The following is a 12,210-nucleotide window of genomic DNA, read 5'->3' on the forward strand; positions in this document are numbered from 1 at the left end:
CCGACCCGCTTCAACCTCCTCCCAGCAACCGAGATCCCAAGATGCAAAGCAACGAAGCGCTCTTCCTCGGCCTTGACGCGAGCACGCAGGCGCTCAAGGCTTCGCTGCTCGATGCCCACCTCACCGTGCTCGCTGAGATCGAGGTGCGCTTCGACCGCGACCTTCCGCACTATGGCACCAACGGCGGTGTGTCCGCACCCACCGCCGACGATGATCAGGGCACCGTGGTGGCGCCCGTCATGCTGTACGTCGAAGCGCTCGACATGCTCGGAGACAAGATGCGCGAGGCCGCGTGGCCGCTTGCGCGCATCCGTGCTATCTCTGCCGCAGGACAGCAGCACGCCTCGGTGTACTTTTCGCGCGCCGCACCGCACATCCTCACCACGCTCGCGTCGGACAAGACGCTGACGGCGCAGGTGGAGCGTGCGTTCAGCCGCAAGGTCGTGCCCAACTGGCAAGATTCGTCCACTGTCGATGCGTGTCGCGCGTTTGAAGACGCCATGGGTGGTGCAGAGGCGCTGGCCAAGGTCACCGGCTCCAAGGCGCACACGCGATTCACAGGACCGCAGATCTACAAGTTCCGCAAGCAGCATCCCGAGGCGTACAAGGACACCGAACGCATCGGCCTCGTCTCGAGCTTCGTCACCACCATGCTCTGCGTCGGCGAGGGCGAGGATGCAGAGTCGGTGATCAAGGGCATCGATGAGTCGGATGCGTGCGGCATGAACTTGCTCGACATGCGACCGGCTTCTGCCCGATCGGCCGACGAGCGCGTCGGGAAGATCGAGCCAGGCTGGTGCCAGAAGCTGCTAGCGCTTGCTTCGGGCGAAACGGATGGAGACGATTCGCTCGGCGGAGCTGAAGAGCTTGAGCGCAAGCTCGGCGTCGTCTACCGAGACGCCGGCGCTTCGGTGGGCAAGATCGGCAGCTGGTGGAAGCAGCGCTACGGATTCAGCGACGACTGCCACATCTTCCCCGGAACCGGCGACAACCCGGCCACCTTCCTCGCCTTTAGTCTTGCGCAGAGGCAGGCGATCATCAGCCTGGGCACCTCGGACACCGTCATGGTGGCTACCGACCAGTACGTGCCCGATCCAGACTTCCACGCCTTCTTCCATCCTGCGCAGAGCCCCGAGGGTGGACAGCGCTTCTTCAACATGCTGGTTTACAAGTCGGGCAGTCTGGCGCGAGAATGGGTGCGCGACCAGTACTGCAGCGCCGACTGGGACACTTTCAATGCCGACGTCGAGAAACACCGCGTTGAGTCGCACGGCAACAAGCGTGTCGGATTCTACTGGCTGCGACCCGAGATCATCCCTGCCGGTGCGTCGGGCGTGCATCGCTACACCACAGCCTCGTCGCAGTCCGATTGGAACCAGGTGGACGACTTTGACGAGGCCGGTATGAATGCGAGTGCGATCCTCGAGACGCAGTTCCTCAACTACCGCTACCGCTCATCGTCGATCGTTGCAGGCACATCGTCGTCGCCCGACACGTCCAAGTTGCCACTCGCCTCGATCTACGCCGTGGGCGGAGCATCGTCCAACACCACCATCACCCAAACCATGGCAGATGTGTTCGGCTGCGACATCGTCAAGCCTGTCCAGCCCAGCGACGACGGCAAGAGCTGGACCGCTGCCAACTACAATTTTTGCTCCGTCGGCGCGGCGTACAAGGCAGTGTGGGGATGGAGCCGCACCCAGCTGCCCCAGGGCGAGGCATCGCCGGAGTTCGACGACTTTGTACACGCCACCAAGTCGCGTCAGGCCGCCAAGGCTGGATTGACCGCGCAGGGTCAGGACAAGGTCGAGGGAGGGGTGCAGGTAATCTGCCGTCCGCGCGACGGTAGGACGCAGATCTACACGGACATCGTGCATGACTGGAAGACCCTCGAAGAGCGCAGCCAGAAGCAGGCCTAGGGCGTTTCACCGATCACGAGTAATGAATTATAGAAGCTTCTACTGCACATAGCCCTGTACGCGTGAAAGTGCTTCGAGCGCCTCGTGTGTGATGTCGTGCACGACCTGCTTGGCAGGCACGATGGCGTCAATGGCACCGATACCTGTGCCGGCCCAGATGACGATGCGATCCGTGTCGTTCTCGCTGGCGGCCTGCTTGTACCGCTCCATGCGGCGTTTGGCGCCCTCGGGATCCTGGGTGCCTGCCTTGACCTCTTGCTGCACGTCTCGCTCGTACTCTTCCACCGTCTTGTTGCGCAGACCACGACCGTCGGTGCCCTGTGGCCATCCCAGTGTGCCACGCGCATCGTCAAACGCGAAGGTGCGCAGAGTGGCCGAGCCCTTGGCTTTGACCAGCTGCTCCTTCTGCACCTGCGAGTAGGTGGACTCGGGCGTGAGCACAAACCGCGTGCCATACACTCCACCTGCACATCCGGATGCGAGGAGGGCGGCCAGAGAGCGTCCATCCGCAAGTCCGCCCGCGCCGAGAACGGGCGGTGTGGAGTGGGTTGCGTTGTTGGGCTTGAGCGCGGGCAGGCGCTTGAGTGTGTCGGCAAGCAAGGCCGACAGTGGAGGAGCTTGCGAGTGTCCGTGACCGCCCGCCTCGCAGCCCTGAACGATGAGCACATCGCAGCGACATTTCTCCACCGCTGCTTGTAGCTCTTGCTCGCGGCCGATCATGACGAACCACTTGAGCGCCTCAGCTTCACTGGCCTGCAAGTCGTTGTTGCGCTGCTCGTCGAGCTTGGCGATGACCTTCTGCCACCCGGTGAGTTCGTGCTCGTCGCCAAAGCTCAGCCATACCGCGCGTGGACGGGCGCGCACGATGACATCGAGAAAGTCCGATACGCTCTTGTTGGGTGAAGCCTGGTCGGGTCGCTTGCCGTCGTTGAGCTCGGTGAGTTTCCAGACGAGGATGCCGATGCCGAAGTCGGCTCGTTTACGCTCAGCAGTCAGATCGACGTGCGAGACGGAGAGCTGCTGGTAAGCCTTTTCCACTTCGCTCTGCAGCACCGACGGTGTGAGGTAGCCTGCGCCGATGAAGCCGAATCCACCTGCCGACGAGACGGCGCCTGCGAGTTGGCCGCCCGAAGCGCCGGCCATGGCTCCAAGGACGACCGGCGTCTTGACCGAGGGCAGCACGCGTGAGAGCGGCGTGATGATCTTGCGAGCCGACATGTTGGTGTCTGACGTGTCGGAGGTGCTGTGGGAAGTTGGTGGACCTGAAGTCGAGCTGAGCAGTGGCAGCGGCAATACGAGTGGAGGCGTCGGTCGAAAACGCCGAGAAAGTGCGGGGAAGCCTGGCTCTGCCGCCTAAATCCCGCTTCGCCCGCAGCCAAGGCGCATCGGGCTCCACGCACGCCGGCCGATGGGGCCGATGCCAATCGCACAGACCAGAGCCAACGCGGCAGCAGCGCTTGCATCGGCATCTTCGGCTACCAACGCAGCTGCCACAACCGGAGGCGGCTCAGCGACATCTTCGCACCTAGAAAAGGCTAGCGGCACGCGACCAACCCTTCCACCACCATGCCGTCGACAACAACAGCACGCCCCTTCAAGATGACGACTCGCGCCTCTAGCTGGGTGCGGCCCGCACTGCGTGTGCACTCGATGCGCATGGCAGCACCTGCACCCTCGAGAGGGCTCACCATCGCAGCAACAGTAATTGCGGCTCGCCAGTCCTACACTACACCACAGACATTCGCATCTGCGATCGAACGAAGAACGTTCGTTACCAGCACATCAAGGCTGTCGAGCGCATCGGCCACAGCAGAGGCTGAGGAGCCGTCCATACCGCCGCCTCTCAAGGGCATCCGCATCGTCGATCTGACGCGCGTGCTTGCCGGTCCATACTGCACGATGCTGCTGGCAGACCTGGGCGCGGATGTGATCAAGGTGGAGCATCCTCGTGGTGGCGACGATACGCGCGCATGGCTGCCTCCGTTCGCCAAGCCCCCGACAGGCAAGGATGCGCTGCAGCCTCCAGTTGGGAAGGAAGACTACTGGGCGTCGTTGCCGCCCGAGTCGGCGTACTTTCTGAGCGTCAACCGCTCCAAGCGCTCGATCACCGTGGATCTCAAGTCGCCGGCGGGCAAGAAGATCATTTACGACCTCGTGGCCAACGCTGATGTGGTGGTGGAGAACTACCTGCCTGGCAAACTGGCGAGCATGGGCCTCGGATACGAAGACCTCAAAAAGATCAAGCCCGACATCATCTATGCCAGCCTCACCGGATACGGACAGACGGGCTCGTATCGTGACAAGGCTGGCTACGACGTGATCATCGCTGCGGATGCCGGCATGATGCACATCACGGGCGAGGCGGATCGGCCGCCCGTCAAGATCGGCGTGGCGATGACCGATCTAACTACGGGCTTGTACGTGCACGGAGCCATCATGGCTGCGCTGCTGGGACGCGCGCAGACGGGCAAGGGCGTGCACATTGATGCCAGCCTGTTCGAATCGCAGATTGCGAGCCTGGCCAACATTGCGTCCAACTACCTCATCGCCGGGCAGGAGGCTGGGCGTCATGGCGACAAGCATCCGTCGATCGTGCCGTACCAGACCTTCCAGGCGAAGGACGGGCGGATCATGCTGGGCGCGGGCAACGATGGCCAGTTCCGGTTCCTGAGCAAGCTGCTCGGACGACCCGAGCTCGCAACGGACGAGCGCTATGCCACCAATGCGGCACGCGTCGAGCACCGCGATACGCTCATCCCGCTGCTCGACGAGCTGCTGCAGGCCAAGACGGTGCAGGAGTGGTGCGACCTGATCAACGGCAAGATCCCCGCTGCGCCCATCCGCAACATCCGCGGCACGTTCGACGAGCATCCGCAGAGCAAAGACAGAAAGGTGGTCGCCGAGGTGGAGCATCCTAGGGCGGGCAAGATCAAGATCGTCGCACCGGCAGTGCGATACGGCGGCGGCAAGATGAAGATCACACGACCACCACCCGTGCTCGGACAGCACACGGACGAGGTGCTGACCCAGGAGCTGGGCATGTCCGAAGCCGAGGTCGCCGAGCTTCGCAAGGCTGGATCCATTGGGCCATAGACTCGTCAGATGAGAATGCATATGAATGCGATTGCGCTTGCTGTAGCAAAGAAGACAAGTGCCGAGCGGTGCCGGCTAACCGTGAGACCTGATGTGAATAGGAGCCAAAGGGGCCGAGAAGGCAAGCTAGGCGTAGCGAGCTGTGCGCAGGGAGTGATTTCTACTTTTTTTTTGAGCCCTCGCAGTCAGGGTCCGGCAGCTGTGCAGCTCAGCGGAGTCGCGAAGGGCTGCGACCAACACCTCGGAAATTGCAGCACAGCCGCCTGCCACACGCGCTCGGCATCGTTCGACGTGACCACCAGCTACGCCATCCAGCACGAACCTAACGACCTCTTCACGCCCAGTATTCACGCAGAACCCAGCATTCTGCCACGCTCACACAAACTTCCCGATCACGCAGAAGGACTACTCCGACTCGTCACAACCCTGCATCTGCACCCATGTCGTGGTTCTCGAAAGGCGGCAGCGCTTCGGGCGGTGGTTCCACGTCGGCGTTCGCAGGCACCGGACCATCTCGATGGATCAACATGGACACGAACCAGATCAAGAACATGGGCGGTGAACTCACCGGCGAGAGCGATGCCTTCTCCAAGACGTTTGGCATCGAGCTCACGCGTCAGCAGCGTCTGATCGGCTTTGCAGCTTGCATGCTCGGCGGCTTCGTCATCTCGCTCCTCGGCACCGTCCTGCTTGTCACAGGATCTTGGGCCATCTTTGTCGTGCTCTACTCGGTGGGAGTGCTCGTATCGCTGACAGGCACCGGCTTCCTCATCGGATTCATGAAGCAGTTCAAGCAGATGTTCAAGCCCGTGCGCATCACCTTTACGCTCGTCATGATCGTCGCCTTCATCATGGTCTGGGTATCCGTATTTGCCATCGGCAGCACCGTACTCGCCATCATCTTTGTCATCGTCCTATAGTAAGTCGTCTCTTTCGCTCTCCGCCTCCGACTTTGCATGGTTGCTCACCTCTTGTTCGTTGGATTCTGTTTGCCTCGCAGTGTCGCCTTCCTACTCTACTCGCTCTCGTACATCCCATGGTGCATCGACTTTATCAAGCGCATGTTCTCCAGGCTCTTCTGAGCCGTCTTCTCGCGACCTCTTCGTCCTTCGCATGCACTTGTTGTGCACCCTCCGTCGTCACCTCCAGGATTCACCCGTACTCTCCTGCCAACTGTATCTGTAGTCGTTAAATTGAGATCTTCTCGCGCTTTCTTCTTCCTCGGGGTCCAGCTCTGACAAAGTGCATCCCTGCAATCGTACGAACACCTCCCTCTTCGAAGAGGGAGAAACCCACACATGCATACGATGAAGCCTGATCCAAGGCCGACTTGAAGCACGGTTGAGAAATTTTACGTCTGTTAGGCTGTCTTACTAACATTTTAAATTCAAAAAGGGACGCAGGGTTCGCTCGCAGCAGGCGAGCAGAGGCGAGCAGAGGCGGCAAAGAGAAGCTCGCTCGGCCCTGCAGCCGCGGTGGCTTCTTTCAGAGGCGCGTCACATCGGTCCGTCTGCCGTCGGTTGTCGCTCTCTCTCCATCCACAAGCCTCGACCTTTGTCCCGTCACACTTCCGCGATCGCATCTCGGCCACGCACCCTTTCGGTCGTCACATGCAGACTGCAGACACGAAGCTCCCGCCGCCAAACGAAAGCTGCTAGACGCGTCCTCTCTGGCCAACAACCAATCCATCCGTCGCCAACTTGCACCTCATCACACGCTCGGCGTTTCACCGAAGCGACCTTCGCACAGCTCGTCAACACTCGAGCCGCGCTGCGTCCCATCAAACCGCTCCAGACACGGCACCGCACGCCTCGAATGTGCACATAGCACGCATAGCTGACTCGCCATGTCGAGTGCAAACGGCAGCAAGTCGGCTCCGCGCCCGCCGTCCTCCGGCTCCGCAGCTCCAACCAACTACACGCTCCCACCACATCCATCCACCACCAACTCCCAACGCCAGCAGAGTCCTGCCTCGCATGCCGCAGCCTCTACACTCGCTGCCCTCGCCTCCAGCCCACCCGCCAGCTCGAGCACTTCGAGCTACCGACCTTCCAATGCGTCCGGCGGCGCAGCTTCCTCGTCCTCCAACCAGCGCTCCGCCTCCTCGTCCATACTCAACCAGAGCCTCTACTCGAACTCGGCGTCTTCTGCATCCAAGTCGTCAGCGGCCACAGCGGGTCGCTCGCCCTCGGGCTCGCCGTTAAAGAAGGAGGTCGACCTCTCGACAAAACAGCAGACTGCCTCGCCCGCCACCGCGCACAGCAAGACCGCATCACCGGCGCTCAGCAGGTCCGACTCCGCCGGAGCAGCAAGCAGCGCCAGTGCAGCCAAAGAGTCCGCCGCGAGCAAACGAAAGAAGGCGAATCGAGCCTGTCTTCACTGCCAAAAGGCTCATCTCACTTGCGACGACTCGAGGCCGTGCCAACGCTGCGTCAAGAAGGGCTTGGCCGAGTCGTGCATGGATGGGCACCGCAAGAAGGCCAAGTACCTGCTGGACGACGATGAGCTCGAGGAGCTCAAGCGACAAAAGGAGGCCAAGAAGGCCGCCAAGCAGGCACAGCAGCAGCAACGAAACGCCGCGGGCGCGCGACCGAATCAACCCAAACAAGAACCAGCTCAGCAACCCGCTGCTGCTCCACCTTCCGAAAAGGCATCGGCTGTCAGCAGCATCCTCGACCAGGTCACCGTCGGCAGCGTCCCAACACCGAGCTCGTCCGGGCACGGTCCGTCGCCGCACCAGCACGACTACCTCTCCAGCAACACGCTCGACTCGTCCACTGGCGATGCGCCGCCTTCAGGCAGTGCCGGGCTCCCGCTCGACCTCTCCTTCGACCCGTCGACGCACAACTTTGGCAGCGAAGCTACCAGCCTCGAGTACTCGATCCTCTCGTCCATGCTCAACGGCACCGACCTGCACCTGCTCGGCCCGTCGGGCGCCAGTCCGGACTTGCAGACCTCGCCCGCCGTCGGCGTCATGGATGGCTGGAACATTGCGAGTGGCGGCCTCGACGCCATCCTCAACACCGTCGCTGGCGACGTGGGCCAGGCGCCCGGCGCAGGAGGGCTCGACACCGCCGCGGCCACCTACAGCGACTCTGCCGGCATGGGTGCCTACGCCGAGGCCCAGCAGCCGGTCATGGGTCTGCAGGAGGTGGGCGGAGATGGCTTCAACGCACTCGAGGTGCCGAGTCCCAAGCCGATGATGCTCGACGAGCCGGCCGGGCTCAACGATGCGCAGGCACAGCAGGCAGGCAGCGACACCAACGCGGGCGCGTCGACGCAGGTGGACCTCGGCTCGTCCTCGCAGCGGTCGACGTCGAACGAGCCGGTGGCGGACATCAACAAGGCGATCGCGTCGCGGCGCGTGGCGCGGCAGCAGCAGGACACCATCTGGCGCGCGCGCATTGCCAAGACGTACCGCGACAACACGGCGCCATTCCCGTATCCGGAAGGCTACCATTTCCTCATCAAGTACGTCACGTCCAAGTTCGAGAAGCAGGACGTGCTGCGCATCGTGCGTGCACTGGCGATCTTTCGGCCGTCGCTGATTGCGCTGCAGATGCCGCTGACGGAGGAGGACGAGATTTTTGTCGAGCGTTCCTTCCAGCGCACCATGCTCGAGTTCGAGAAGCTCATCTCGTTCAGTGGCACGCCCACGGTGGTGTGGCGCCGCACGTGCGAGATCTGCGTCGTGGGCGCCGAGTTCTGCATGCTCACACAGTGGAGCAAGGACCAGCTGATGGGCAGGAGGATCTTTGAGTTTATGGACAAGAACTCTACGCTCGACTACTGGGAGAAGTTCGCTCTGCATGCGTTTGAGAATACCACGCAGAGCGTCATGACTACGTGCACGCTCGTCAAGCCCGACGGAAAGCTCGTGCCCTGCGCTTGGAGCTTTACCATCAAGCGCGACATCTTTGACCTCCCGAGTCTGGTCGTTGGAAACGTAAGTACGGTGCTGCGAACGAAGCCGAGCTAGAAGCGATGCTGACACGGATGATTGATTGCGTACGACAGTTCCTGCCCATCCTTTCGTGAGCGCATGCTCATGCCACATATACTCGGAGTCATGGCCATGCAGCGCACCTAAAAGCGAGCGAGCTAGATCGCCGGTGGAGCGCCAAAATGTATCACTATTATCATCATCTTGTGTGCATCCTTTCGTGTGTGTGTTGTGTCTTTCTGCTGTCGGTGTTGCGATGGTGTCGCGGTGAAGATGAAGATCTGCATGAAGCATTTTTGGGGCCGCATTTTGGCGTGGCATTTTTGGGCTCCTGTCGGTCGCGAGCTTCCTGGGCGACAATTTCGAGGTGGAGGCTGCGCACGGACACGACACTTCTTCTTGATGCACCACCATCATCTGCGACTTCTCTTCGCATTGCACAATGACGCCACCACGAGGCGCCTCCATCACGCCATCGGATCCTTCGTACCTCTCTCAAACTCTGCTGCTTCTTGCGGTGCAAACGGGGGTGTTGAGTGCGATCCTTGCACGTCCGCACGATGACACGCGTCTGATACTCATCCGCACCCTCGTCGTCTCGGTGCTCAGCGGCGGGACATTTGGGTTGCTGCAACAGCGGTATATGACGTTACAGCGAGCGTGTGCGTTGCGTCTTTCACGCATGCACGAGGCGTATACCGTCGCTACATCTCGCGCGGTGGTTCTGACCGCTTCGGGGATGACTACGATCTCGACGCTGCTGCTTGTCACATCGCTAGTCTCACACCTGCCACTCGTGCATGTCCGTCTCGCACCCCAATCGAGCTTGATGCAAGTCACAGCGCCACTAGGATGGTGGGCGGCAGCGATGAATGTTACCATCTGCATCGCCTGCATCGCCATGGCTACCACACAAGATCCAATCACCTTCACCTTTGAGCCAGAAGTCGCCAAAGACAGCATCCCATTAGCGGGCTTTTCGGTGGATGGCGAGTGGGCCAAGATCGCAAGCACGTCCAGAAGACACGATGTCTACATCCGACAGCCAAACGCAAGCAAGACGTTCGAGATGACAACCCGTCTAGCGTCCAATCATCCACTCTACAATCCCGAGCGCGACACGACTTCATCCGGCCCCACGCTGCACATCACACTGTAAACCCCCCTCGCATCGCTTGACAACATAGAGTAGAATTGGCAGTGTGGAGACTATACCTCGACCTCGTCGCAGTCGAGTTGCGGGTGGGAGGCGGACTCGTTGACGATGCATGCAAAGTCGGTCGGCTGTTGGCCGAGCGCGATCATGGGATGGTGCCAGATACCCGGATGGTACTGGATCGCCTGTTCGGTCGTCGCCATAAACACACCGAGCGAACTCAACTCTGGGCGGTCATCTGTTCCCACGCACACAACAAAAAACGCAAATGTCCAGGTCAGTATACGTATCAAACGTCACGGGGGCATTTGGCGCAAAGTACCTTGACCGTTGAGCGCGACGACGACGAGGAAGCCCTGCTGTTTACCCGCCACGGGCACCATAGGGATGAACGCCTGCGTGGTGAAGCGGTGTCGCTCGAGCAGCTTCACCTCAAACGGCAGCGCGGCCGCAGGGTCGCAGCGGTACACGTGCACGTTGGTGCGCGCCTGTGCCTCGGCGGAGTAGTTGTTGACAATCGCCGCCAAGTCGAGGTACTTCCTCGCCGTGCCCTGGTTCACCACCTTGAACGGCTTGCCGGCATCAGGGTTGGTACCGGACGGACCGTCGATCACCGCGCCATACGCAGCAAACGCCGCCGTCGTCAGCGGCACCGCTGGCACAAACTTGCCGTGGATCACAATACCCGCAGCCGCCGAGGAGGTCGAGGAGGTTGAAGAAGGCGCGAGGGAGGTGGCGGCACTTACGGGAGCAAAGGGGTCCGAAGTAGCCGACGGCAGAGGGTCCTGGATGTCCTGCGGCACAGGTACGGCAGGCAGCGACTCCGCCGCAATCTTGGCGGCAGCCAGCGGCGCCGCACGACGACCGTGGATGCGCACACGCTTGATGCCGCCGTCCGGGTGCATCTTGACCATGACGTGCGTGTACGCCGCCGCAGCACCGTCGGTGAGCGCAAAGAAGTGGCGACGACCAGGGCCGAGCTTGGTGCGTGGCAGCAGCGTCACCCACTTGGCATCGGGAGAGGGAACCGAGTCCGCCTCGTGCACAGTGCCGAGCAGCTCAGTCGACTCGGGGAAGTTGCCCAGGAAGTGCGCCGTGTCCACCTCGGCGTACGAAAGCAGACCTGGCTCTCCACTATCGACAATGCGAGCAAGATAGAAAACAAGTCAGTGTATGCTCAAGAGACATGTTCTATCAGGAGCAAGACGGGACTCACAGCTTGATGATGGCCCAGTTAAAGTGGCCCTTGCCGCGCGAGCGGCGCGTCTCCCATCCATCACCCATGTCCTTGCCCCTGCCGGGGAGGAGGATGTTGCTTCCCGCGCCAAAGTGCTGGTCGTCCGTGAAGACGATGCGGCCGCCGTTGAGGCAGTGCGCGAGGTCGAGCACGTTGAGTGCGCTGTTGGTAGCGTCGATCTGCTCGCCGTCACCCTGTCCGACGGGCGGTGGAGGGATCACGCCGTAAACGCGGAAACGCGCAATGCCACCATCGGGGATCATGTGCAGCTTGACGTGCGTGTACACCTTTTGCTGCTTGTCCGCCTCGAGCTTGAAGAGGTGCCTCTGCGACGGTCCGCATGGCGAGACGGGCACAAGAGTCTCCCATCGCGCGTCGTTCTCGGCGAGTGCGTTACCCGTGCTGGCCTCCTCCTCGGGGGTCAGTGTGAGCGCATGAATCGAAATCTCGGGTGCCTCGTTGCCGATAAAGTTGGCCGTGTCCACGTCGAAGCCGATGAAACGGCCGCCGGCGTTGGGGCCGAGGCGCAGGATGACCCAGTCGTAGGTCGGGTTGTGACGGCGCGTCTCCCAGCCGTCGAAGAGCGCACCCTTGGGACCGAACTGGCCCTTGAGCGAAGGCGCAGGACCGACCTTGAGCAGCGACGAGGCGGGAGCGAACCACTCGTCCGACGTGCTGAGCACGCGGCCGCCCAGAGCCACCGACGAGATCTCGGTCGAGGTGGAGCCAAGCACGGCGTCGAACTGGTCGAGCGGGATGGCGGTCATGCTGATTGCGATAAGGGAACGGAGATGAAACGGAGGAAAGGGGGAGCGTGGAAATGCCAAAGGGGAGAAGAACAGTGGGGAAGCAGGTTGAGTCG

General features: G+C 61.6%; 7 protein-coding genes across 7 annotated transcripts; 5 read left to right on the forward strand and 2 right to left on the reverse strand.

The window, feature by feature from the left end:
* Positions 1–41: 41 nt before the first annotated feature.
* Positions 42–1,919, forward strand: PAN0_003c1989 (xylulokinase; the record flags this gene model as incomplete). The annotated part of the gene is made up of 1 exon (XM_014802944.1): positions 42–1,919. One exon carries the CDS (start codon positions 42–44, stop codon positions 1,917–1,919), a length of 1,878 nt encoding a protein of 625 aa, XP_014658430.1.
* A 39-nt stretch (positions 1,920–1,958) lies between these two features.
* PAN0_003d1990 (2-nitropropane dioxygenase) lies at positions 1,959–3,137 on the reverse strand (the record flags this gene model as incomplete). The annotated part of the gene is made up of 1 exon (XM_014802945.1): positions 1,959–3,137. One exon carries the CDS (start codon positions 3,135–3,137, stop codon positions 1,959–1,961), a length of 1,179 nt encoding a protein of 392 aa, XP_014658431.1.
* A 348-nt stretch (positions 3,138–3,485) lies between these two features.
* PAN0_003c1991 (CAIB/BAIF family enzyme) lies at positions 3,486–5,012 on the forward strand (the record flags this gene model as incomplete). Its single annotated transcript, XM_014802946.1, has 1 exon — positions 3,486–5,012. One exon carries the CDS (start codon positions 3,486–3,488, stop codon positions 5,010–5,012), a length of 1,527 nt encoding a protein of 508 aa, XP_014658432.1.
* A 440-nt stretch (positions 5,013–5,452) lies between these two features.
* Positions 5,453–6,094, forward strand: PAN0_003c1992 (ER to Golgi vesicle protein transport sft2; the record flags this gene model as incomplete). The annotated part of the gene is made up of 2 exons (XM_014802947.1): positions 5,453–5,931; positions 6,013–6,094. The coding sequence occupies 2 exons, from the start codon at positions 5,453–5,455 to the stop codon at positions 6,092–6,094; spliced, it is 561 nt and encodes a 186-aa protein (XP_014658433.1).
* Positions 6,095–6,858: 764 nt separating this feature from the next.
* Positions 6,859–8,991, forward strand: PAN0_003c1993 (transcription factor; the record flags this gene model as incomplete). Its single annotated transcript, XM_014802948.1, has 1 exon — positions 6,859–8,991. One exon carries the CDS (start codon positions 6,859–6,861, stop codon positions 8,989–8,991), a length of 2,133 nt encoding a protein of 710 aa, XP_014658434.1.
* A 406-nt stretch (positions 8,992–9,397) lies between these two features.
* PAN0_003c1994 (uncharacterized protein) lies at positions 9,398–10,114 on the forward strand (the record flags this gene model as incomplete). Its single annotated transcript, XM_014802949.1, has 1 exon — positions 9,398–10,114. The coding sequence occupies one exon, from the start codon at positions 9,398–9,400 to the stop codon at positions 10,112–10,114; it is 717 nt and encodes a 238-aa protein (XP_014658435.1).
* A 50-nt stretch (positions 10,115–10,164) lies between these two features.
* On the reverse strand, positions 10,165–12,115 carry PAN0_003d1995 (allantoicase; the record flags this gene model as incomplete). The annotated part of the gene is made up of 3 exons (XM_014802950.1): positions 10,165–10,349; positions 10,434–11,245; positions 11,328–12,115. The coding sequence occupies 3 exons, from the start codon at positions 12,113–12,115 to the stop codon at positions 10,165–10,167; spliced, it is 1,785 nt and encodes a 594-aa protein (XP_014658436.1).
* Between the last annotated feature and the right edge of the window lie 95 nt (positions 12,116–12,210).

The sequence above is a fragment of the Moesziomyces antarcticus genome, assembly GCF_000747765.1.
Source record: "Moesziomyces antarcticus DNA, scaffold: scaffold_v10003, strain JCM 10317, whole genome shotgun sequence".
NCBI classification, from domain to species: domain Eukaryota; kingdom Fungi; phylum Basidiomycota; class Ustilaginomycetes; order Ustilaginales; family Ustilaginaceae; genus Moesziomyces; species Moesziomyces antarcticus.